Below are 27,360 nucleotides of genomic sequence, written 5' to 3' on the forward strand. Positions count from 1 at the left end.
TGTGCTATTTTGTGAACCAGTGGAAAACCCTGCTACTATCTCCAGCATATGCTTTCAGCTCTCCCCGGTGTTTACATCCCACCAGTGCTCGCTGTTTGGCTTTCTGTCTGTGACCTCCACAGTCTAACCTTCCTGGCTTTCTGAGCAGTGTGCAACTGTGTCTCCCAGCAGGCAGTGCTGCAGGACTAGGATGACTGGGAAGACCCAGACCAGCAACGTTACCAACAAGAATGACCCGCGCTCCCTCAACTCCCGCGTCTTCATCGGCAACCTCAACACGGCCGTGGTAACCAAGGCTGACATCGAGGCCATCTTTGCCAAATACGGCAAGATTGTGGGCTGCTCTGTGCACAAGGGCTACGCCTTCGTTCAATACGCCAGCGAGAGGAACGCCAGGGCGGCCGTGGCCGGGGAGAACACCAGGGTCATCGCCGGCCAGTCACTCGGTAATGTTGATCAAATGTGCTTTGTATTCTGATTACAGTCATAGACTGTGTGAAAGAAGTGGACGTAGCCTCCAGGTCTGAAAAGTGAAGCCATGCAAAGTCATAAGTCAATGAGAAAATGAGCCGTCTTCTCTATTGATTTATTACCTCAGTAAACACTTTGCTAATGAGTTTATCATCTCAATCATTAGTTTCAAGTCTTTCTCCAATACAACATGATGTTGTCTTGTCATTTTTTTTTTATTCACAAACAGGCCAACAGACCAAACAGAACCAAAGGAGGAGGCTACGTCACACACAAATAGGGGAAGATCACATCATCAACAAAGACAGTTTTACACTTCCCTACATGCAGCACTGCAGCAGAAACACGTAGGCATAAACAAATACAGAGATCAGCGCTAACAAATACAAACACGTGGTCACTGCCATCAGAGACAGCATCCAAGTCCTGCATTCCTGTACAGTACAACATCTCTAACACTTCAGCACTCGTATATCTTAATCCTGGCAACCACTTAGCAAATCAGTCAGGGCATTAGTACAACATGTGCTTTCCTTACTGTGATCCACCAGGATCCTTCAACACAACAGCTGCCAGTCTAGTACCAACATAGTGTAGGAACTCGGATCTTATAAAATCACTTAATCACATCTTTAGACATGCATGTCAAATATACTATTAGTATCATAGAAAAATAATCATCCCATCCCCACCCAGCTACTGCTGGAGTCTATCCATTTCAGAAATATAGTTTTTTCCATGAGTCGTCCATATATTTTCTATAAATATAATCCAACGCGTTGAATAAAACTCTCAGCATTACACAGTTCAGATTTATTGTGATGTGTTTTATGTCTAAACTGGGGAGTAAAATGCAGATGTTTTACCGTAGTAGTTTAAACTGAGTTTCCTTCATTCTATTACAAACTGAAATGTGATTGAATTGATTTCCATATTTGTAGCCAGGTTGCTTCATCGACATCAGTGTTCAGGTCATGCTCACTGTGAGCATGAAGGCCTTTATCACATTTAGAAAGTACCAAAGCCCCAGAACACCTTTCTTCTCTCCAACACAAACTATGTTCTCCAGCAGTGAAGGCTGATGATAAAAACTATTTAAAAAACGTTGTATCTGGAGATATCTAAAAAAAAAAACAACAGATTTTTTGGTATGTTGTATTTCTTTCATAGTAAATCAACTGAAAGTACTATTTCCTTTTTATATACCCAACTGTAACAATCCCTTTACTGTCCCATAACTCAAAGTTCCCACACAGCAACAATGATAACATGCACTAGATTGCTTATAAAAATACACCATATTGAAAAGCTGACATGTAATTCATCATAAAGAATATTTTACAAGCATGTCGTAATCCTAAAATAAATGACTTTACAACTAATTTAATTATAATATCATTCCTGTTACCCAGATTTCTCAATTTTTCCTAAATATTTGTGTTGGTACCAATTAACACGGTAATCCAAAGTGTTTAATGAATATTTGCATAAGTCAATGAGACGCCTTCATGTTTCACTTTAACAGGTAGAAAAGGGAGACCTGTGGAATATGATACTTTATTAACAGCCTCTTTATGGTTCATTTCACAAAACCTTGCCACAAAACAAAGCACTGTAAATAAAACGTGTACAATTTTACTGCAAAAGCAATAAAAACTAGACAAGAAGTAGATATAAAAGCAAGGGGAGAGTCATAAAGAGCGTCAATACCAATAAGAAAAGATCATTTCATAAAAACAGGTCTATATAAAAAGATGTGTAAGACTGGAAATATGATACAGATTTAGTCAGTGTGAGACCTTCAACCACTGAAAATGATCAACTCTTATTTTCAATCAATATTGTCTGAGAAAAGACAGAAGAACAGACACACAGACAGACACACAGGCAGACAGGCAGACAGGCAGACAGGCAGACAGGCAGACGGCTACAGGGAGGATACGTTCAGGGCCTAGTCCTCTGGGGCGTTCAGTGGATCCCTGTAAATCTTCCTTATATTACTTATTGATCAGTACTCAGCCTCCTCCCTGGAAAATAAAAGTCCTGCTGTCTCATTAAAAATGAATAGCAGCGCTGCGGGGTCACATCTGAAACTGCACCCTGTGTTTGTCTAGTTTCATGCATTTTTTGGTGTGTGAAATTACACATGGGGCTGGTAAAACTGCAAGGTTGTGTTCACACTCATTTGCTGCATAATTATGTGACTATTATTGTAGAGCTTTTTGTCTGATACATACTTATGAGCTGTCAGACAATCAGACACGTTGTAATCAAACCTTTAAGATTAGCCAAACTTATTTATAAGACAAATGAAGGCCAGCAATAGAATTATGACTGAACTGGCACCCATAACAGTTTACAGACCAGGCTGTTTATTACTCACATCTCAGGAGTGTAACGTCAGGTTTTGCTTACAGAGGAAATGGTTTAGATGAACTTTTTGCTAGTTTAAAATCCTATGAGAAAGAGCAGGTTCAGTTTTAGTATGAGACTGGATTGACTGACTAAAGCTCAAAAGCACAAACACACATACACACACAATATTTTAGTTCTTCTGTTGTAATATTTTTACTTACCATAAAAAGTGGTCGTTTTTTATTTGTCTCCAAAGATGCCAAAGTCAGACAGTAGTTGAGGACCTTTGTCTACAACCCATAACATCATCTTGTTGTTGTCCTGGATCTTTTTGTTTTCGTTGTTTGATGAGGAAAGTCTTATCATAGCACAGAGAAACCGCAGCGTATCATTTTTTTCATTTTGGTTTGTGTCTGACATAAACAAACAAGATGTGACAAGCTCATTAGAGAGCTCTCGAGCTGCTGGTGGGCAGAGTTTCTAACCTGTGAACAGAGCCAGGCTGTTCTTCTCTTCCTCCTGTCTGCAGACTGTGTGCTAGGCTAGAGTTTGTGTCATTTTGCACAACACATGCTTCAGCAGTGTTTTAAGGAGGCCTTCACACCAGTGTCAATACTGACAGTGATAAATTGTAGATGATGGCCATAAATTGTGGCTCTGATACTGTAGAGTCATTGATAAAAGGTCAGATGACTTTGAACTGTATTCAGTTACTGAATACAAATTACACGACAATTCCTGTAGTAATGTAATCCATTGGAGTAATAAAAAAATGTAATCTAATCTGATTAGTTATGGATTACTTCGATATCAAACATTGAAAATATTACACCTCATGCTGAATAAGTTGATACAGTCACAAAAAATTGAGTTCCACAGTGATTATTTTTTCACTTTAAACATCTCAAAACATGTTCAATGCAAATAAAATGCACTTTTCATATTCAGCGTTTGAAAACCAGAGCTGCTGTGTGTATTCAACAACATGTGTGTGGGATGCTGTTTCTTTTGCATACGTGTGTGTAAATGATGGCATTGTTGGTAACTTGGCACAGATTGAAGGGGTTTTTGGAGGGACTGCTGCTGCTTGAATGTTTCATCTTGACCCAACACCGTTGTTTTTTCCCCCGCCATGAAGGGGAGCGCTTCTGTGCCCATCTGTCACTGTGAGTTCACAGCATGAAGAAAGCTGATTTTAAAATTATGATTAATTGATTAATTATGATCACTTAATCCTGATTTCATGTGAGGGGTTACTGCCCACCTCTGTAAAAGCTTTACGTTAAGGCTTTTCATCCATAGGACCTGATCACTGCCAGGAAAAGCGAAGGCCATCTGTAAATACCACAGTGTAATGTTGCCACACCACTGAAATATTCACTCTGCTGTCAACACAAATTCACATGTCCCGTCTGTCTCGTCCTGTCTGCATCGTTGCATCCACTCAGAGAGGCTCCTCTCATTGTTATGCAGACTGATAAACCACAACACTTACATTATCTGAGAGACACAACAGCCTCGCAGAGAAAGGAGAGAAAGATCTCAGGTGAACATTGGCCGCCTGAACAAAGGCAGTGAGCACTAAATAATCACATAGAAACATATAGCAACCAAAGTGAGGTGTTTCTTTGGTTCATTGCAGCTCCACTGGCTGCACTTAACTGTAAAAACTGAGCATCTGTGGACACACACACACACACACACACAGTAAACTCAATATATTAGCATTGCACCATAAGTGTCAGAGGGTATACCAAAGGTGCCTACAGTGCTGTCTCCCTCTGCTTTGGAAATCATCTCCTCTGCCTTTATTCTGCTGCCCCTGTGAAATGTTACCCTCACGGTCATCACGCCTTATCTTTAAAACATGAACTCCATATTTGATTAGGCTCTGGAGCTATATTGCCAGAAGTGGGTGCAGTCTGCATGAGATGTGAATTCTTGATATTTTCTTTAACACATTCCACTTTTATTAAATTACGCACAGCGACGGGCGACGCCGAGGACAGTTGTGTAAAGGTGTGACATGCGACAGGAGGGTCAGATTTTAAACCTGTGAAGTACACAGCAGGCAGCTCGGCCCGCTGACTGACCAGAACGCCCCACGCTTGAGTAGATTTAATAGCAGTGAGCTACTGAGGCCCCGGTGATTTCTTTACTCAATTTAATTCCTTTGGACATGACTGGATTGCCGACACAATGACTTACAGTAGTTCTTGCAAATAAAAGTGACATTCAATCACACCGGTGGTTGGCCTCAGACAGCAGCTGCTTCGATCCTGATGAAGATGTCTTCCTTGTGATGAAGAGCACACACACACACACACACACACACAGCCAGGGGGGAGGGTTTGGTTCTTGTTTCAGCAACTCAGCATTTCTACTCTCTGCATTTGTGGATGAAATCTGGACATAGATTTATCGCTATCGTAGGGTTCATTTTTTCTAATCAGAGCCTGGTGTGATCTGCTTTCCCGTCATCTGTGGTTCACAGTGTGTGAGAGCTTTCATGCGTGACTGCTGTCTGGCAGTCTTTGAGCGTCTCTCTGTGGTTGAAAAACTTACTGCAGAACATCATGATAAGTCCAAGATATTTCTACTGTCTTTATTCATGATATTCTGCATTTTAAGTTACATAAAGCTGCTCCGTTTTGTGATGAATTCTTAGAAAGGGTGTGATAAAGCTTGAAGAGTTTTGAGACAGTTGTTAGTTTAAAGTGACGTAATGGTGAATGATCTGTTTACAATCAAAACCTCACATTGAAAATCTGAAAAAGAGACAGCTCGAGTTTTAGCTTTGTTTGTTTGTTTTTGTAAATATATATATGTGTATGTGTGTGTGTGTGTGTGTGTGTGTGTGTAAATTAAGGGAAGACAGTGTGACTACAACAATATAGACAACAAAAAGATCATAAAATCTGTATGTGATTGGAAAAATAGCACCTGTTGAATGCTAATTTGATTATTATGTAGTCAACATTGAACTTTGATCAAGAAAGTTACTCTGTTTACTCTGAAAACAGGGGATTTGAGCTTAGCCTGCCAGGCAGTTTTTCTGCATTTGTGACTTTTCCATCTGCATGAACACTAGATGGTGCTGAGAGAATAGCAATGAGGACGGAGCCACCAAAACTGGGACATGTCATACTGTCCCTCTGCACGAATGATCCAGATACATCCTCAGTAGGTAACTCTTGCAGGAATAGCATTGCATTTTGTGTCGAATATTCAGCCTCATGTTTGTCTTTGTCAGTTACTTAATGCCATGAAAAGCAGCGTTTATGATGGTTTCTACATTAGTGTTAAGCAGTTTGGACACTGTTGACACATGGATTGTTTTATATGAAGATGTGACAATAAGATGAGAATATGGAGTCAAATGTGTTTGAAAATTACCCTAGAAGAGAGCAGCAAGCACAAAGAACAGCTCCTTTTCACCCCCCACATCAAATAAGTAGAGACATCAATTTAATATTCCTCCAAAGATTGTCAAAGTGTCACGATAGCGGAGCACACCGGCGTTTGATTTCTGTGACCGGCCTGGAAACAATGAATCCGTCACACTCCGCCTCTATCTTTCATGAGCTTTTAGTTTCTTGTCTTTTCTTATCGGGAACAAAGAAGCCCGGGGACTATTAAGATGTCAGGCTGTGCGCGAGACAGCTGCAAACGCCGTGTCAGTGTAATTAGATATTGCAATTACAAGGCTTCATCTACAGCAGAGACCAAATGCTGCAACAGCTGGAGAATCAGTAGGCAGCCCCCGAAACCCCCCCCACACCCCTGGGTGCTCTGCTTTTTCAATCTGTCCCTTAAGTCCACAGCCCATCCACTTTAAATTACATTTTTTTAAAAAACACAGAGATGAATGGGAGACAGTGAATAGGAAGCTGATTTACCAATACAATGGATGAAAGTGACTAGTGAGGTCAGACAGTGTTTTCCTGCAGCTTTAATGTGGAGAAAGACGGACCTTGAATATCAAACAGGAGTCATTCACTTATGATTCTCTTGATTAAGTTATTTTTGTTAATTTGCTACAAATGTGTGTTGAATTGCTTGAGTGAGTTTAACAGAGAGAATCATAAAGCACGGCATGCTTCAATGTAGAACATTTCTTCTCTTGGTTTTGTTTCTTTTATGCATATCATTTCCTTTTTTCTTTTTTTAATTCTGAGCATTTCTCATTTCCATTATGTGCTAACAGCATTTCATTCCATAATTTCCTTCTAGTCAATTTATACTGCTTATGTCTGTGTTATTTTGATAGAATAAAGCTTTGTTAAATTGAGAGAGGCATGTTTCCACTTGTTATGAAATAGTTTTACAGTGCTGACAATACTGTTGAATATTGTATGTAGATGTAGGAAACAATAAATGCTGTAGATACAATCTATGCACTGGTTAAACAACTGATTAAATAAATGGAGAAAACAGATTCAGGAGAAGAACAACAGAACAGTAACAGACAGAGGATGTATCATACATGACAAGGATGCACTGACGTATATTAAAATGTGTTTTACAGTCTATGATTAAAACTGATTCAGTGCTCACAGTTTTGTTGTTGTGCATTAATCAATAATTTCCTATATACACAGCTCCTCTCAGCTCTACAGACCTCTTTAGCGTCTTTCATCTCATTGTCTTGGTTTTCTGGCCCACAACTTAATGTTTTGTCTCTCACTCTCACTGCTCTGATAAATCCACTTAACGCTACCTTCCAGTACCAAGTAAGCAACTAGCTGTTGAACACACTTGAGCTTTCAGCAGCTAAAGAGCCATGTACTTCCCTCAAGAGTTGGTGGAGACCAAAAGCAGAGCTAAAAGGAGAGTTAACGTTGGACTTCCTCAGGTGGAAAGATACTCAACTCTCATGTGCTAACATGCTAACGTTAGCCCATGTTTGAATCTAACATGAATCTGAAAACACTCCTCAAGTTCATCAGGTAAATCAGTCTATAATGCTACATTATGTAGATCTGAACTGATATTAATGTAGAGAAAAATAGTACATGTAAATATACCATGTAAAGTATTACAGAGGCACTGATGTGCAGTTTAAAAATCTAAAGTTGAAAAGATAACTTTTTTTCCATCTTCTTTGATAGTAGATCAATATTTTCACTTCATTTGGACTGTTGGTTGGATAAAACAACATAATCTCTGACTGGTAACTTATTCACCTTTGCATTTTACAGACCACACACTTAATTGAGAAAACATTTTGCAGGAGTCTTATACACATGAGGATAATTCTAAATAAATTATTAAAACATCTGTATTCTTTCTTACAGCTAATTAAAACATTTCCATGGGCTTCTTTTTTGGCGTCTAATCACTTTTTTTCTGAGGGTGATGGTGGACTAAAGTCCTACAGCAACTTACTAAACTACTGTGGAGTAGTTTAATGATCTCTATTTTCTTTTACATCCATCTGAAGTGTTTTGCTCCAACTGCTTCACTCTGGGAACACACATTTATTATGGGGGACTTTTTGGAAGTCAAATAATCTGAAACTATCATCCATAAAAGACCATAATTAAGACTTTTTGTTATTTCTCAAAGCCTAATCTTGCAGAGGCAAAACAGGGGGTGTTTGGTTCAGTTTTTGTTCGTGCTTTTGGAGGAACAGGATGGAGGATTTGAGGCGAGAGTTTCCCCCTGGAATAGTTTGACAAATGGTATGGTCTGAAGCGCCTGGGCTCACAGTCTGGAGCTGGGAGCGCACCGGCAGGCTGTCTATTTTTGGGGAGAGAGAGAGAGGGAGAGAGGGAGAAAAGGGGGGGAGACAGACAAAAGGAGCAGCAACGAGTTATCACCCGCGTTTTACCCGCTCGTCATGACCATGTACAAGGGCAGGCGTCGCAACCACAGATGTGAGTATGAGAGGCGTCAGTGGAGCTCCTGTCACTGAGTGAACGCTCCCAGGTTTGACTTAAAGTTGATTAAATCAGGTGTTTCCAGCGATCACTGTCCTTTCCTTTACGTTTAAATTCGCTGCAAATGCATGCAAATGGGGCGTAAATATTTGAGAAACTTATTGATAATCATTGTTAAAACACATCTACTGCATGCAGCCTACTTTGCAGTGTTTTTGTCTGTTGTCTGACAGTTGATTGAAATCTGTGCCCTCTGCGCTCTGCTTCTTTTTTCCCCCCTGTCGCTCAGCATGTGTCAGCATTTGCATGTAAATCAGTTTTTTTGTGTGTGGAAGGAAAGTAAATCCTTCTTTTATCTTAAAATGCACTCTTAGTTTCTGCGTTGCAGCTTTCATCACGCATGGGAATTAAATTCTGGGAGCTGATGCAGATCATGCAGGGTAGTCATTGATATGCTCAGGTTAATGTGATAATAATGTACCAAATCACTGACATCAATCATCAACATAAATCCATTTTCATCCAGTTTTTTTTGTACTTTTCACAGGAATCGTCTCAGTGATTTGATCACAGGCAGGAGATTGCTGCCTAAAGGGCATAACATTTGTTTTAATCTACTTGGTGACTGCAGTCTGAAAAATTACTGTGGTGGTCTTGTGATGTGGACTGCAGAAGTGCCTCTGAGCAAAGTGCTTCTCCCTTGATTTGAGCTTTTAGTGGAGCTGTTCACTGGTTGGTTGCACGTGGCCGCTCCAGGTGTGCTGTTGGGCACCTGTGTGCACATGAAGCTACGATAAGATGGAGATTTTCTTGCGTGGTTAGCAGATCTGTGGGTAAATGAATGATTTATAATAGTAATTAATTTCTTATTTTACCATATATAGCCTAGTGTATGTACTTATTAATGGTCCAAATCAATTCTTAATACAGCCAGTGTGTTTTGCTTTTCAAATCCTTTATTCAAATACATGAAGTTAGGTCTGCAGCTAAGTATTATTTTGATTATCAATAGTTCTTTCTCACAGCAGACATTTTGACTGGTGTTACCAATAACATTAACGATGGCTCTGTTCTATTCAAGTGTCCTTGTTAGCCATGACAGTGTGGCAGTGAGCCAGCTTGCACAATACTCTGAATATGAAGCAGCTAAATGGAATACAGCCATCATTAACTGTATTATTTATATATGCGCCTCATCTGTTTCCTACTTTTCTCATTCATCGATGAATCATGTGGTAATGAAAAGAGGGAAAATAGCCGTTGTAATTCCTCAGTGCCCAAGCTGATGCCTTGTTTTGTCCGCCAAACTTTACAAAGTCTACCACATGAGATAACGAAATGCTCCACATCTTCACGACCGAGAAGGTGAAATCAGAGTGTTTGACATACTGCATGTCCATAAAATTAAACCAGTGCAGCTTGTCATTGTGACTCCTGCTGTCACCAGTTGTAACCATTTCAACTAAAACCTGATTTTTATGCTTCCTTTGAATAACGTTTAAAAGATCAGAAATTTAGAGAAGTATCTGAAAAACGTAATCCACAGATTTAAATTACGATCCTTGTTGGGGGCTTGACCCACAAATTGGGAACCACTGGATTAAATGATTAATAAAATGTCAAAATGTTTGCATATTCATTTTCTGTTCATCAGCTAAACAATGCATAAAGTAGCCTGTCAGTGATGCATAATGCAGCACAGATGTGTGCTGCGCAGTGTTTTCACAGTCAACTCATGATCGACGAGGCCAAGTTTCAGAACAGATGTACAAGTGGTTTCAAGCAGGTGGCAGCTGCCGGTTACTTTTCCAGCTGCTTGCTCAAATTCACGAGCATGTGGTGAGGATGAAGTGATGGACGAACCCGGGGGATTAAGATGTTTCAAAGCGTTGCATTTAAGAGCCACATAGTTACATCATCAAGGAAAAAGTGCCAAAACGGAAAAGGAGGAAAAGTGCATTAAAAGCTCAGGAGAGATGAAAGACAAAATTAGTTTTACCTCAGGCAGTTTGTTCATTATGATTTAATGCAAAAATTAACACGTACAAATTGAGATGTACCACAGCTGCATCAAAAATGTACCTTTTGTTCAGCTGATCTGTGACTTTCAATATATGACCATTGACCTACTAATAATCGTGTTCCCACTGCAATATGTTGGGAATTGTCAACCCAGAAGTTTAGCAATCCCACATCCCGTGTTCTCCTTAATGGACCGCGACTCGCAGGTCTAATGAAAATAATTTTATTAGATGCTCAGGAGCTTGGGAGACTAGCTGCCAAATTTATGTGCTGCCAAATAACCATTTTCGTTAAGAGGGCAAAGGAGCAAAGTACAAGAAATTCATTAGGGAGGGACAGGCTGTTGAGCAATTAATCCACATGTCCCCTTCCAACCCTAACAAAAAGTGTAAAAGCCTCAAGGTTCTCGTCCTGATTGGAATCAGTCAGGATTTAATATACCCTGGCTCAGTGCATGTTGCTCAGAGTGAGTTGACAGAGTAATTTGAATAGATGTCACTGATGTCTGAAAGCTTACAGAGTCGTTGTCTTTTCTCCTGCGTACATAGCAGGTGGATTTATCATGTTGTATGTAAGGCTGACATGATTCAAAGATATCTGCAATTTATTTCAAACTTTAACATAAAATATCTCAAATTACGTTTTGAGTAGTCAAATATAAATTTAAGATATCTTTAATTACGTTTCCTTCTAGTAAGAATGAGCTATTGCTTTGTATTCAGTCTCTAACTGAAGAAATGTACAATTGAGTTTTGATTATCTGATGTCTTAATTCCATATATCTCCATTAGGGGGCTAAAATCACTATTGATTAATCAGCCAATTATTTTCTAATTTGATCCATTAATTGTCTGGTTAAAAAGTCACAATATTGACATTAATTAATATAAGATATTTGCAGTCAAGGTCCACTATTCCATTATTCTGGAGCTTTTTTTTTTTATTACCATATTTCACTGTCCTGATCAGCAGATTTAGCTGGTACTGTAGTTTGACAAAGGGGATATCTTGAACTTCAGCAAATACCAGTCGCAATCAATTTTTAAATACCTACAAGTGTTTCATGGATTTTCTGAGCAGGTTATTTAAGTAGCATAAGTCTTTCTGCTCTCACTTTGCTTTCAGTAAAAGTGGAAGACAGAAGCTGGCATTTGAGATTTCCACCGGAGGTAATTATCAATTCTGTGAAAATAGCACCGCAGTCATGGTTATTACAAGTCAGACAAAAAGACGAGAAAACCTAAGTTTCAAAGGTATTGTGAAAGTAAATTGGTTTAGTAACAAGGGAATTAGACAACAAACAACACCAAGCCACTTTAATTAAACACATTAATTAAAGTAAACATTCACGTAGAGTTCAAAAGATTAAAAAGTAAGAGTTGTATACAATTAGCCAAAAAGTAAATTAACAGTTACTCAGATTGCTGTGTTAGCTAATGCTAAACATTAGCTTAAGACAGCTAGTTTAATGGCTAGCTTGATTAGCAGTAAACTGTCAACAGAAAAAAAACTACAAACAAACAATCACATACAGCTATAATGAAGATAAACCACAGATAATGATTCATCAAGTGTATTTGGGGAGCAGATAAAAGATTAGTCAATACAGTTCTGACAAAATGGCGGCTGTAAGAATGGCAGTCGCTATAGCAACTGACCGTTCATCTGATCAATCTGTTGATCACAGTTGAACACAGTTTTGACAGACTTTTTAACAGCAGCTACTGTGGCCACAAATGATAATTATGTGATAATAGAGAATGATAAAACTTAGTGTAACTGTAGTACGTGACTAGCATGCTAATATGAACAGTTAGCTAACATAAGTCATTAAAAGCTATGGTAGTGGTCATACCAGAGGAAGGTACTTTACACTGTACCAGTTTATAGTGTAGGCCGGTCTTAGCTATGTTTTTAGGCTAGTCCATTGCTAATTAGACACTTCCACAAAATTAAGATGCACTTGTTTAAAGTCTAAAAAGTTAGCCAGCCTACATCGAGGCTAATGCCGACCTAAAAGCTGTGTTTCCAAGGTAACAGTCAGTCACGTCTTGCACCAAATGACAAAAAGGAAGGAAAAGGAAAATATGGCTCCTAATTTGTAGTTTTTTGTTGACAGTGTTGTGGAGACAACAATGACAAAGGACAGAATTAGAGTCTTCATACAGCACAGTAACCTGACAACCACCGTTCTTTATAGTCTGACCAACAATTAGCAGAAATACTGAGTCATGCTACATTAAAAAGCCAATTTTATGCTAATGTTGAAGTTTATGCTAACTGTAACGTTTAGTGAATGGTGCTTACCGTTATGACATGCCAAATTAGTCCTGCTCACGATTGTCTGCTTTGAGCAAAGGATGAATATAAATTGAATTCAGATGAATCTACCTGGCGTCTGGCCATTAGCTTGATCTGTGCCACAGTCAAAGTCTATTATGAAATTAAAATTCTTTGATATACCATCTATACAATTACATCCCATATGTCTACAAATGCATTGTGACTTGTGACTGCGATTACAGTGTTCCCAGAAGGTCATCATGTACACACACACACACACACACACACACACACACACACACACACACTAATGTGTACCTATGTGTGCACACACCCAGCAGACACTCACAGTGTCTGCTTTCTCACCCTGTCACTCGCTCTGCCCTGCTTGAGGAAATGCACTCTCAGGTGTAATATAAAGCTGAAAGCTGCCTGTGCCCTTGAGCCGTGATCGGAGATTATTCAAGTCCTCCCTGTCAGATTTACAGGGTGCGAGAAGACAGCGTAGATTCAATCTGCGACTGCTGTCATGCGGGATGTCTCTTCATCGCACATTTGTATTCACACAGGTGCCTGGATGATCTCTTAATCAAATACCGTTCACCTGCTCTCAGGATGCGTATTACAGCCGAGATGGAGTTTGTTCTGTGCCAGGACTGATCCTTTGCCTGCCAAAGATTATGTTTAGGCATTAGTTCAGGGAGGAAATGGATTTCTCATTTCTCTTCTCCGCTTCTCCGGCTATATTACTACGTCACTTACCTCTTCTGTCAGCCACTTACAGCTGTTTCCATTACGCATTTACTGAAAGCCATGAATCCGGGAAGCCTTAAAAGGCCAAGTTGATTCATAAAGTTTCTTCAGATGCATTGTTACCTATGAGAATAATCCTTGGAAAATTGCTAATACACCATAATTCAGCCTGTGCTTGGCTAAACAGGAGCAGTGCAAGGGCTATACTGTTATTTAGCTGCTTTCCTTTTTAAACCAAGCTCATCCCAGTGGACCAATTCAAGTTTATGTGTGTTTGTGTGTGTGTGTGTGTGTGCGCGCGCTGTGATTCTCATTGTCTATAATGAATTGCCCACACCTCCAGAGACAAAGAGCTCAAGGGCACACTGAGCTGAGGGTCTATATCTAACTAAAATAGACACACACCCATGCAGTAACGCAGCAACACGCTCGCAGGTAATTTAGCACAGCTTCATTAATATGAATGAACCCAAACTGTGTCAGAGGGCCCTGAGGTAGTGATGATTGTGTTCTTTAAGAATCCAGTGTTCGTGGATAAAACTGTTACTCAGCTACATTTTTGCCGTAGGAGACGCTCAATTAAAATGAGGTCTAGTGAAGGCAGAGTTTGATGCTTTTATCTTGAACACACATGAGGAGAGACGGTGTGAAAACACCCGTTTGACCTCAGATGTATGACTCACAAACTAAACTGAATAAAATCTGTGCTTCTAAATATATTTAGGGAAGGTTTCATAGAGTATGTTAAGTCCTTCTTATGGCTGTGCAACATGGCTCAAATTAATATATATATATATATATATATATGTATGTATGTGTGTGTGTGTGTGTATATATATATATATATATATATATATATATATATACGTATATATACACAGTGCTGTGAAAAAGTATTTGCCCCCTTACAGATTTCTTCTGTTTTTGCTTTTTTGTCACACTTACATGTTTCAGATCATCAAACAAATTTTAATATCACACAAAGATAACCTGAGTAAACACAAAAAGCTGTTTTTAAATGATGATTTTATTTATTAAGGGACAAAAGCTATCCAAACCAAACTGGCCCTATGTGAAAAAGTAATTGCCCCCTAAACCTAATAACTGGTTGTGCCACCCTTGGTGGCAACAACTGCAACCAAGCGTTTACAGTAACTGGTAATGAGTCTTTCACATCGCTGTGGGGGAATTTTGGCCCACTCTTCTTTGCAGAATTGTCTGTTGAATTGTCGAGCATGAACGGCCTGTTTAAGGTCATGCCACAGCATCTCAATCGGATTTAAGTCCGGACTTTGACTAGGTCACTCCAAAACCTTCATTTTGTTTTTTTTAGCTATTCAGAGGTGGACTTGCTGGTGTGCTTCGGATCATTGTCCCGCTGCATAACCCAAGTGCGCTTGACCTTAAGGTCGGACATTCTCCTTCAGGATTTTCTGGTAGAGAGCAGAATTCATGGTTCCATCAATTACGGCAAGTTGTCCAGGTCCTGTATGTACAACACAAACCCCCACTGTAGTTGGAGTGCATTCCCAGTACTTTTGAATACTTAATAATGCACAACATGCACCCCCGGCCTACAATAACTGGAGCACAAACCCAGTGCTTATATACACTGTTTAATGTACATTATGCACTTTACTGCTGGACATATCTGCAACAACTTATCCATAACAAGATTACAGTGGGAGTGATCATGCTGCTCTGAGTGCTCATATCTCTTAGTGCTTTTTGATTAATTCATGTTTTTTGTCATTTTGTCACATGTGCTGAGAGGACTATGCAATTTTGTTGTCCTGAAAAGCTAGTAATGGACATACATTTACCAGGTGGCCAGAAACAAAACTCTGAATGAATGCTAATGTTGCCCCATAAGCTCCATAAAATGGTAATATATCAATGATGATTAGAGCTTGCTGTGTTGTCCCCATGTGGCAAAAAGATCACGTAATGCAGTTTTAAGATTTACATAAGGCTGTATGAAGGACCATTTTTGATACTTTGAGTAAATATTTGCTATATTTAACATTTGCATTCTATAATTATTTCATATAGTAGTTTGTATGTTACTAGGCAGCCTTACCAGCCCATGATTAGCATTGATCTGGCATGCTTGGCAGACAAAGGCTGCTTGTTGAGTGTCAGGTGTTAATTGCCTTGCTGAAGGAAACCTTCTCAGGATTTGTGTGACAGCACCGTATTCACACTTACCCAGCACAGAAGAGGACTGACCTCTCACAATCCCAGAGGATGGCCAGTGGTTTTGCAGCATCTGTGCCTGACTCTGTTTGCAGTCTGTGAATTAGTCTCTGTTTTATTGTGCTGCAGCCAACTTGCCATAACGGCTTCAGCATAAAGTAACTTTTCATGTTCTCCCTCGATGAGATGCAGCAGCAGACAGTTTACAGTATCAATCAAGTCCTAACTGGCTATTGCTTAGCAACACAGTCTCCATCTCCAGTCTCAATCTTTTTATGGATACACGTACAAACAAGTCAGCCTGCATATACATACACACACGCGGGCTCCATTTTTTTTATATTTGGTTAGTCTAATGACTGTTATTAATCAGAGGTTCAGTGAATGTCTGTCGGGGGTTTGGAGGGTCGGGGGTGTTGTGAGGTGGCAGTGTTCGTTTGAGAGCTTTTTAGTGTGCCGCTCTCTCTTTAATGGTCCCAGCAGGGGACCAAAGGAGAGCATACTTTACAATGTGGACCATTCCTCACGTCTTCCTGGAGCCTAATGGTAATGATACAGCTGTCCCTGTGCACCTGAGAGCTACCAATACATCCCAGATTCATTAGTCCATTAGGGAGAGTGAGGAGGCAAAGAAAAGGTAAAAAGAGAGAGGACTGGACTCCAAATATAGCACCACGGTTAATCTGCAGACAATGTGCTGCTGCTGCTGCTGCTGGTGTGTGTGTGTGTGAATATGTGAGAGAAAAGGTGTAACAGAGGAAAACGGATATAAGGAAAAACAGATCTTGTATACTGTAGTCTGAAATATCTCACATTCTCAGTGCATTGACGCTGCAGCTCAGGATTTCATTATCACCGCCACCAACGGCGAAATGACTTGACTTCAGCTCCCATCATGACATTTGCTGCTAGCATGAGTCCCAAAGCGGTTGATGCAAAGCTGGTGTTTTATCTGTGCAACTTGTTGAAGCTGTCAGAGGTGACTCATCCATCAGACATGGATCTCTCGAGCTTTGTCAGTGTGAGCTTCAGTGTGCGAGTGTGTGTGTGTGTGTGTGTGTGCATGGGAAAGGGGTGTTTGATATTTGTTGGTGTTTCTGTGTATGACCTTGAGCAGCACTCAAGGCTGATTGAGCGGAGTTTGAGCTGTGACGACAAGCGGGCAAACTAAATGCAGCGATACCAGCCTGGTTTAGGGCAGTGGGGCTCTTGGCAGGTAGAGGAGGCTGTCAATCATAACAAGAGCCATGTGGTGTGTATGGATGAGTCACAGTGGTCCGATAAAGCATTTACTTTTTGCCTTGTGGAACGTATGAAGATTTTTTTTTGGCAAGATCATTGTCTCGGGCGTCTCAAGGTCCTTAAAACCCTTAAAAGATGTTCACCCCCTCTGCTTGTCGTTATCCACGTCTCTTTTAGGGCAACCAGTGAACAGAAGTGAAATCACTAAATGACTCAATGCTCATTTCCTTAATTAACTTGGTTAGTCTCATCCCACAGAACCCTATACTGAAGGTGCTCAAGCAGCACAAAACCTCTGGCAGCTTTAGGGCTCCCACCAACAAATACTTTCAGTAAAAAAGAGAGTAAAAAATCTGTGGACTTTCGGAGGAGCAACTAAAACCAGCTGAAATCAAATTCAGTTATAAAACTTTTTTGCAACTGATATCCTTGGGAAGTGTAAGTCATACTGAAACTAAACATATGTGCATCATTTATGTGTGTTCAGAGTTATGACTCTGAGAAGGAGCAGCTTAAGTACCTGAATGGCCTCATAGCTGTATGTCACCGCCACTGCTGCAGCTCCAACTACTAATTGATAAGTGTGACAAACTACAATTACCAACTTCCTGAGTTAGGGTTAGGGTTATCATAAAAGTTGGATAGAAACGATGACTCTTTCTTACACTGTTTGTAAAGCGTTTTCTTCAGTCACAGACTCTGAATATGGAAGATTTCCCTGCAAAGTTTAGGTTTTGTGAATAGAAAAGATGGAAACTTTTCCCGCATAAGCCAAACTTCTCTAAGATGGTGGTGGGGGGGGGGTCTGTCGTTTCAGCGAGGTTACCCAAGAGGTGAAATTTAGAAGACAGATAGAATAAAGTCACTGTGATGTGTCCGTGCCTGAGAGATGATTTAGGGGAATCGGCCCTCGAGCATTTGTCAGTGACGCTCTTCCTCTAATCTCACCTTGCATTGTTTTTCTCCACGAAAGAAAATCCTCTAATTAGTGGTGTCAGTTGACGTGGGAGACAGAAAGACTGTGTGGTTTTACGTGTCACTTATTGTCTAACAAACATGTAACTCCAATGATGTTGAGTTTGTTTTCAAATGGAGAGTTACATGTTCCTCTAAAAAGTATGTAGGCCTAGTCTATTTGAAAAGGCCTCCAACTAACGATTATTTTCATTATAAATGCATCAAGCAATTACTTTTTTTTTAAATTATCAATTAATATTTTGTTTATAAAATGTCAGAAAGTAGTGAAACATCAGTTTATCAGTGGTTCTCAGTGCCCTAAAACCTTCAGACTCCTTTGCCCCCCAATTATTTGTTTCTAAGCAATAGTCAAAACCCAAAAAATATGCAATTTCAATTCATATAAAACAGAGGAAAGCAGACCTATCCAGGTCTACTAGTGACCCTGAAGTTACAAATGCTGTAGCTTGTCTATAATTTTTGTTTTTATACAGATACAAACTAGATTTAAATTTTGAGAATATGAACATCTGTGTATGTTTACATGTATTTTACCCTGCAAGTGTTTCATATACAGCAATGGGTAGTTCAAGGTCAACCCAAATTTGACAGTGATCATGGCAACATTTTTAATTTAGTTTGAGCTTGGAAGCTTATAAAGCTGTATTTTGTCAAAGCACATAAAGATAATCTGTAACATTTGCACAGAAGATACAGCTATGCAGGTGTTTCGGTGTAAAAGCATTCATTTGACCCCCATGTTTTACACAGAATGTCATTTCTGAGCTGCAGCCTTTCATTTTAACACACAGAGTGTTTTCTGTGTATTCTGCTTCACATTGTCACATTGATTTTTCATTTTGTTTCCAGATATTAACATGGCAGGAGAGCCAAAACCATACAGGCCTAAGATGGGCTCCAAGAGGCCTCTCTCGTCCCTCTACAGGTCTGTGTGAAACACTTGTGTTATTTCACTGTATCAGACGGATATTGCTTTGCTGACCTACTTTTCCCTGTGCAGTTTTTCACTCTGCTGTCTGTAAAATGTGTGCTCATGATCCTCACCGGCAGGCCCGCCGGTACTTCTGGAGAAGCTGTCGATGCTCTCTCTGTGCTGTCAGTGCGCCTTCTGTGTCTCTTACTATAAGACGTTCGCTCATTCTTGACATTTTAGAGTCTTGTTGGAAGCAAAAAGAAGAAAAAAGCAGTAGACAGGAAGCGACGCAGCTGACATCTTTACAGGCTAAAGAAATACAAAGTAGCTGTTAAGCAGGGCTTTTAAAGGAATAGCTTGACATTTAGTGAAATTTGCTTACTTGGTTTCTTGCTGAGAGTTAGATGAGATGAAACCAGTCTCATGTCTGTACACTAAACATGAAGCCACAGCCAGTTAGCGCAGCTTAGCATGAAGACTAGCATTAGCATTTGTTCTCAGCCATTAAATGGTCCAACACACAAACTGGTTACAAAACAGCAAGTTGTTATTTTTACTCTCTGATTTTCGTACAAATTAAACAGACAAGATATAACTTGTTGATTAATAAACTTTAGAGGTGCTGGTAGGTGAATTTTGTTGTTGTTGGACAGAGCTTGGCTTGGCATTTAGTTTCCTCCCTGACAATAAATATACACAAAAAACTATGCATTTAACACTATCACAGAGAAAAAGTACTAAAGAAAATCTGTTTTATCTTCACAGTGGCTATGAGTTTGACTACGACTACTACAGAGACGATTTCTACAGCAGGTATGTAGAACCCCCAGTCTGGCCCTTACTCACTACTTAATTTATAATTTCCAGGTCCTTTTTCTCCTAATGTTTTCCTCTTTAGTATACACCGTCCTTTCTCACTATTTCTGAGTCAGCTTCTTACATAAAGAGAGTTTTTAGCAGAATGATCCCATTTCCATCTGAGGCAAAGTAACGACATTATCATAGGCATAATGAATGTCATATTGGGGAGGTTTTTATTCCTCTCCGTTGGGCTTACTAATGATGCTTTTATCCGCATAGGCGAGTTCTGAATGTCAGATAGTCCCCCGGCTGGTCATTTGCGCTGGCAGGGCAGAGAATGTATCTTCCTTCTGACATTTTCATTGGTTTGTTTACTTCCTCTACTTTGCAATATCCCCGAGAGTTGAATCCTTCAGCTTTGAGTCATTATTGCTATTTTGGCAATTTGGTATGTTGTAGGCGACGGGGAACAGGATTTGATTTAATGGTTGTGGTGTTGCTCAGTGATGTACCACCATCGTTCAAACATCTTTTGCAGCATGTCTGTTAGGTGCTTTGTAAGCACTTCTTTTTGCTCCAGTATTGACATCTAGTGACCCCTGTGGGAAAAGAAATCATTGGTGACACACGTTGCTGCTCAGTGTCCATAATAAGTCGAGAAATACCTCTCTTTAAATACCTCTTGTTATTCTGCAAAATCTTTTGTAACATTACTGTTGCTTAAATTGCTGCAACTTCTTCATGTGTCTTCAGACTCTTCGAGTACCACGGCCGTGTCGTGCCCCCGACCCGGGCCGTGATCCCCATCAAGCGTTCGCGGCTAGCTGTCCCGTCCACACGCAGAGCCAAATCCTCCTTTCCAGTCAGGGCTTGCTCTTCCTCCTCCTCATCCTCCTCTTCCTCCTCCCGAGCGCTCAATGTCGGCTCTTCAATTACAGCCCCTAAACGTATGTTCTCTTTGTCCTTTTTTGTTCTTATTATCCACTTTTTCCAGCTCCATTCAAAGGACACATCCAGTTTAACTTGTTTCTCATGTTTGTAGTTTTCATTTCTTTAGGTTCTGTACCAAAATGTACTCATCAAAGTAATTGATCAAGTAATTGATGCGATCTTGAAACATGGAAAAATGGCTTCAATAGCAGAGTAATAGGGTTGCAGCTAATGATTTTCATTAACTGACTAATTGATCCATCCATCCACAATTTCTATGAGCCCTAAGTGACATCTTCATGTGTCTTATTTTGTCCAAATAAAAGTACAAGCCCTCCCAAATTTAGTTTGCAGCCATAAAAGACAAAAAGAAGGGTCAGGTAACCCAATGAGAAAATGTCTGGAATAAGGAATTAGGCATTTGGCATCCAATGCAGCATTTAGCAGCTACAGAGTCAGGCATTTCCCTCAGAGGTTGGTTGAGACCAAAAGCAGAGCTAAAAGGAGTGCGAGAATTGGATTTACAGTTATCAGGTGACGAGAAACATGACTCCAAATGAATGATAAATTTGTTCCTTATCTGCTGGATGTGTGAATAATGTGAACACATTTGCCATATCAACTTAATCTATGTTGAAAGTGTATTGGCACATTTCAGAAAATGGCATACTATTCCTTTAAGCAAAGGGTTATTATTACTGACGGCCAAAACTGTGAAAAAAGATCCAGGTTGGATGAAGCAGTAATTTATTGTTGAGCAGTTGCCTTTGCACTGCTCGACTGTTTCTAATCAGTATTCTCCTCATGATGCGGTTCAGTAAAATATCCGAAACTTTGGCTTCCTTTTCCTATTTCCTGTCACTAATTGTGCCTCAGCCATATTTTTTGGGAACTTTGCCGCTCAAACATGCAGTGGCTGTTGCTGTTGTAACGGTGTCTGTCTCCGTGCCAAACCTCACATTAATTATGCGTTTTAACTGTATTAATGTATGCTGACAGTGAAGACAGACCAGCTCCTAACAATCAAAAAGGAGCTGTCACAGATCAAGACCAAGATCGACTCGCTGCTGGGAAGGCTGGAGAAGATTGAGAGGCAACATCGCTCTGATAGCGGTAAGATCTGACAGAGAGGAGGGGAGGGCCTGTCTGCTGGATGAGCATGCATACATACATGGGGAAGAGAAAGAGTGCTCACTAGACACTAAAGTGAAAGACACACACAAGGCAAAGTGATACAGAAAATATTAAAGCTTTTATAGAGTTCCTCGTCTGACAGAAAGATTATTCTTTTAGCAGAAAAGTGACATCTGTGAATCTATGATGTTCTGATGTTAACTACCAGTCTTTCCCCCTCTATCTCTCTCTATTTTGGCAGATATGCAGAGGAAGCAAGAGGAGATGTGTGAGTGTCTCCATGGTGACGCAGCAGACCACTCTGGCGGAGAGGAAGCGGAGGGGACAGCTGAGGTGGAGGCGGGGGAGATGACGGACGGCGGCGAAGACGACTTTGAAGACGAGGGCACCAGCGATATGGTAAGGACTTACTCGCTTACTGTACAGTCTCGGGGGTCACTGAGTTCTCATGTGTGAGTGAGTGTCAAGAGTCTGTATGTCAAACATCACCTTTGTAACAGCTGCATGTCATCACATTTTATTCTAGAGAATCAAAGTCACAATCTTAGGTGTTAAATGAATAGTTCGACATTTAGTGAAATATGTGTATACATTCTCCGGGGTGGGGTCAGGTGTGGAGATTTATACTACTTTCACGTCTGTATGGTAAATATGAAGCTATAGTCAGGATTCAATTAGCTTAGCTTAGCACAAATACTGGAAAAGGGGGAAACAGCTAGCCTAGCTCTGCAAGAAATGTGACAAAAACTGCCTGCCAGCACCTCTGAAGCTCACTGATTAATGCATCATATCTCGTTTGTTTAATCTGTAGAAAAACAAAAGTTTAAAAAAGACAATTATGTACCAGACAATGTCTTGCCTCTGAGCAGTTGCCAGGCAACCAGTGGAAACTCCAGGAAGTTACTGGTTGCAGCAAAGAAATTGTTGTTTTTACACTTCTGTTCCTGTCAGGATTAAACAAACAACCGCATTACCACACTGTGGTAATTGGTTATCTTCAGAGCTGCTGTTGGGCAGATTTTTTTCATTTGGACAGAGACAGGCTGGCAGTTTCTCCCTGTTTATAGTCCTTAAACTAAACTAAGCTAACTGGCTGCTTGTGTTCACTTATATTTACCCTACAGACATGAGGCAGGTATCGGTCTTTCTTCTAACGCTCTTCAAGAAAGCAAATATGTGTATATTGCCCGACATGAAGCTTTTCCTTTTTTAAAGGATAAGCTGTGCCCTAGCATGAACTACATTTTTCTACCAATTTCAATATACTAGATACACAATCAACAATTATGTGCCTTTCCCTATTACTATGGCTGACCAATACAATGCCTTTGTAAGTTTTTATAAGTTTATAATTTCATAATCATTTGTTATTGAGAAAATTGAGTGTGTTCAATTGGTACCGTTCCAGTTAATTAATTCAAATTAAATGGTAGCACAGTCCAGAGAGTCGGGGCACAGCAGGTCAGCTGATTGTGAAAAAAATTAGGAAATTTTTGTACAAACCAGCATACAATTCAACTTATACAAAGGCTAAAGTTTCCAATGAAGAGTGAATGATAAATGAATGCAGTATGTTCTTGGGTTCAACAGTTGTTTCAATGATATTCTTATTTTCTACGTGATTACTGTCATTTTCTCTCCAGGAAACCCTTTGAGAAATTAGCAGGAAATTATGAACCCCATAAAACAAAATGCCATCACTTTTGGTATTGATATCAAAAAGTACTTTATTGAAACCTTAGTTTGGGTAATAAAAACATGTTTTCAAACACTTTTCCTGTTTGACAAAATATAGTAAACTGTTAAGTGAATTGGTGTTTAATTAATGACTTAAATGATGAGGCTGGTGATGTATTATATTTTTCTTACAGTCAGCAAATACCATGAAAAGGTTACAACTAACAAAGCATTACTCCTTCTCTATCTACTTCCTGTCTGAGACTCTGAGTCTTAGTCAATTGTTCCATAAATCTTTCAAAATTGATTGGCTGAATGTGGCTGAAGGTGAAACACTCCAGGCACAGATTTTTCTTGGACTGGTCAATTTTGAGATTTCTGACTATTTTGCTTCCATAACATGTCTTCTTTCAGACAAGTGGAAAAAAAGTATCCAAAAGACACATTACAAATCTGTAGATATCTCCTGAATTCATATCTTTAAAGGCCATTTTCTCAAAATGGGTTTTTTTTTTTTCTCTCATAGTCTGAGCCAGAAATCTCTACTTCAGTAGCACTAACATACACCAAACTTTCCATCTATATTCCCATCTATCTCCAGAAGGATTTTTCTTCGTAAATGAGTCAGAGCCTGATTTTATATAACATTTTAGCCCTGAAAACATGGTGAAATGGTGTTTTTGGGCTGTTGACAGTATTTTTTTATTGGGTGATTAAAAAAAGATCCCAAAGTTTCCCCTGTAATTCCTCAGTAGTTTCCCTGCTCACATTTCTGTTGTGGAAATGTATGCAAATGAGGCAATTTTGTTTAGACAATGCCTCATTTGCATATTTAAACATACAATTTTAGAAAACTTGTAATACAGAAAAAATACTGTCTTAATGTAAGTAATGAACTGGGGAAGTTTCTTGGTGATATCTATTAGGTGTCTCCCCTGACGAGCCTCTCAAGCTGCTCAAGCTTACACATGCTGCTGAAAGCCAAATAATATGGGAACGCCGTATGTACTCCTGTGAAACCAATTTACCCGAACAACTCTGTACTTACTGCACTAATGAACAGTAAATGCTATTTTTCTTTTCCTTTATATTTGCTCTAATATATTCAACTAGAATATTCAACCAACCTGAACTAAAACTCTCTAGTTTTTAGTGGTTTTAGAAGCAGCTCTTTTATTCTCATATTTTGGCATTTGTACTTCGTAAAAAACCATCCATGTGACATTTTAAATGACAAATTCATTTAAGATGATTAAGAATAAAAAAAAAAGCTCTTATCTTTCTGGCCGGTTATTATAATGTATCTCACTTATGTCTCTATTAATGTACTAACTAATTAATGTAATAACTGTGATTTATGTATTTTTTTGTCATTTAAGTGCAGATAGAGAACCACATATCGGACATTGACAACTGAGTGAGGTCAGTATTTAATCTCTGCTTAAAAGGGCAGAAATATATTATATTTCATTTCATTTTGTGAATAAAAAGGACTTCCTCTTCAGTACCTAGCAACTTGTAGTCAGCAGCAACAGCGACTCCAACAAGATCTGAGGCTTATTTTTCCATAAGCATAAGAGAGAGTGGGAAACACCGCTTTTGTTAATGACCTGTCGTTCTCTCCATCCGGGAGCGTGAGGAAGGGCAGCTTCTTCACTGATGACTGTCTGAACAGCGTCACAGATAGGGCTCCATCTCCCTCTCATCCTCACCTCCCATCAAACAACATTTAAATCCCCCTGATTTTCTTTGTATGAACAAATAGCAATGAGATTTAATTTCCTCTTGGCTGACATTTCCTCCCTGCTGTCCTCAAGTGCCCATAACGGAAATCTGTTTCAGCCGCTCTAAACATGATAGAGGGTAATATTAGGGGCCTTAATGTTAGTCACAGTCCCCACTCCTCTTCTGTTTTTCCACCCACGTCAAATCTCGCCGATTAAGCACCTACGTATGTAGCCAGTTTTTCTATATAGATTTACTGTGAAACACTGTCTGGCGGTAATAATGAATTCTCACTGCAGTCTGTCTGTTTTTCTCATCTCATTTTTTCAAGTTGGGAAGGGGGGAAGGAAGCCTACGGTACAAGAAGATGGGAGAACAGATACCAGCAAAACCTTCTTGATCACGAGGGTTTATTTGAAATTAAAGGAATGACGGGAGTGACTGACAGCAGGGGGAGAGTTTTTCCAAACTTGTTTGTTGCTTGTCTCATTAGAACATGACACTCCTGATGTGTGCTTCATCAAAATGCTGGTTATGAATATTCTCCAGACTACTGCAAGATCACCCGCAAAGAGCGATCAATAATTTCCCTTCAAACTGATTGCCTCTCTGAAAAATAAGGACAATGTATTGTGTGCTTAATATATTATGGTCTGTATTGTGCATAAAAATGCAGTTACGTGATCAATCAGATGAACCATGAAACGCCCTCCTTTTGTTGTACCGCAGATGTCTGTTTGTTCTGTTTCTGTGCATTGAAAACTGTGACGAGCCACAACGCTGGCAGAGAGCTAAATATGAATGTAAGAGGAACACATTTTCTTTGACACTTTATTATTATTTGATCTGCTTTATTGGTACATTTGGCTGAAATGTACTGTATGTAATTTGTCTCCACAGTATTGTATGCATATCATGTTTGCCATTTGTTACACACAGACGAGATAAACATTTTAAATTCTGTTTATGGGAAACAAATGACTATTTTTTACTATCAGCATGTTAAAAATGTGGCTGTTATGGATCATATGCATTCGTTGCATCTGTTGTACAGCTATAGATGATATCAGTTTTTAAAATAAAACCGTTCCTCCTAAAACAAAAAAAAATAAAAACAGAACAAACACCAAAAAAGTCTGCTTGAGTGTTTTGTATTTTCACAAACAAATGAAGAAAAAATGCACATTGTGTTTCTGCTGGGTTTTTCTGCTTAGTACAAACTTTTTTTTTTGTTTTTTTCACTTAAGGCTTGCATAACAGCTTCCACAATCTGTTTTTGTTCACCTTGTGTGACACGAGAAGCAGCACTGGAAAGTTACAACCTGAGAAAAACTCTCCAGCATCAAACACGTGAGCAGCACTGGTGTTGGAGACGATGACGTCGGCCTGTCGGTTGGTCCGATGCTTTGGTCCAGACAGAAATATCTCAACCACCGTCCGATGGGCTGTCATGAAACTTTATTCATACATTCATGGTTTTCCAGAGGATGAATAGTGGTGACTTTAATGCCTGACTTTTCTTCTTATGTCACAAAAAGATTTCATGGATTTCCATTAAAGTTGGTGGTGTAAACTAACTTACCTATAATACTTTATACTGCGCTTCTAGTCCGCCACATTTCAGTGGGACATGGTATCATTTTAGACAGTTATTAACAAATGTGAATCCACAGAACAGTACGTATAATTACAGCTGGAATGATTAGAATGATTTTTTTCCTTAATAATTTTAGCCAGTATGCTGAAGTCACTTTTGGCTCTGGGTATTCGTGATGACATGCATTTTCTGAAGTTTTACAAAACAGTGCTTACACATTAATAGACGTGTAATAACGTAATGCTATATATTAATGTATAATAACAGCCACAGGGCATATTCTTTGCATTATGTGCAATTTACATTTTCCTGATTATATTTAACAACAAGCTCTGCTGTACATTGTGTGTTATGCTAGCAAATGTTAGCATAACGACATGTTAAGCTACAATGTAAAGATA

General features: G+C 39.5%; 1 protein-coding gene across 1 annotated transcript; it reads left to right on the plus strand.

Moving 5' to 3' along the window:
• Window positions 1–190: 190 nt before the first annotated feature.
• LOC139214367 (RNA-binding Raly-like protein) lies at window positions 191–26,443 on the plus strand. The gene is made up of 8 exons (XM_070845206.1): window positions 191–446; window positions 19,032–19,107; window positions 19,861–19,908; window positions 20,650–20,843; window positions 21,826–21,939; window positions 22,202–22,359; window positions 25,022–25,059; window positions 25,694–26,443. The coding sequence occupies exons 1-7, from the start codon at window positions 191–193 to the stop codon at window positions 25,052–25,054; spliced, it is 879 nt and encodes a 292-aa protein (XP_070701307.1). The 3' UTR covers window positions 25,055–25,059; window positions 25,694–26,443.
• Window positions 26,444–27,360: the final 917 nt, after the last annotated feature.

Source organism: Pempheris klunzingeri, chromosome 15 (assembly GCF_042242105.1).
Source record: "Pempheris klunzingeri isolate RE-2024b chromosome 15, fPemKlu1.hap1, whole genome shotgun sequence".
NCBI lineage: Eukaryota > Metazoa > Chordata > Actinopteri > Acropomatiformes > Pempheridae > Pempheris > Pempheris klunzingeri.

Excerpts from the sequence above, each read along its gene's own strand:
- LOC139214367 (XM_070845206.1), top strand. The coding sequence starts at position 191 with ATGACTGGGAAGACCCAGACCAGCAACGTTACCAACAAGAATGACCCG. Across the intron at positions 447-19,031 it reads CATCGCCGGCCAGTCACTCG|ATATTAACATGGCAGGAGAG; the intron begins GTAATGTTGATC and ends TTTTGTTTCCAG. Across the intron at positions 19,108-19,860 it reads CCTCTCTCGTCCCTCTACAG|TGGCTATGAGTTTGACTACG; the intron begins GTCTGTGTGAAA and ends TTATCTTCACAG.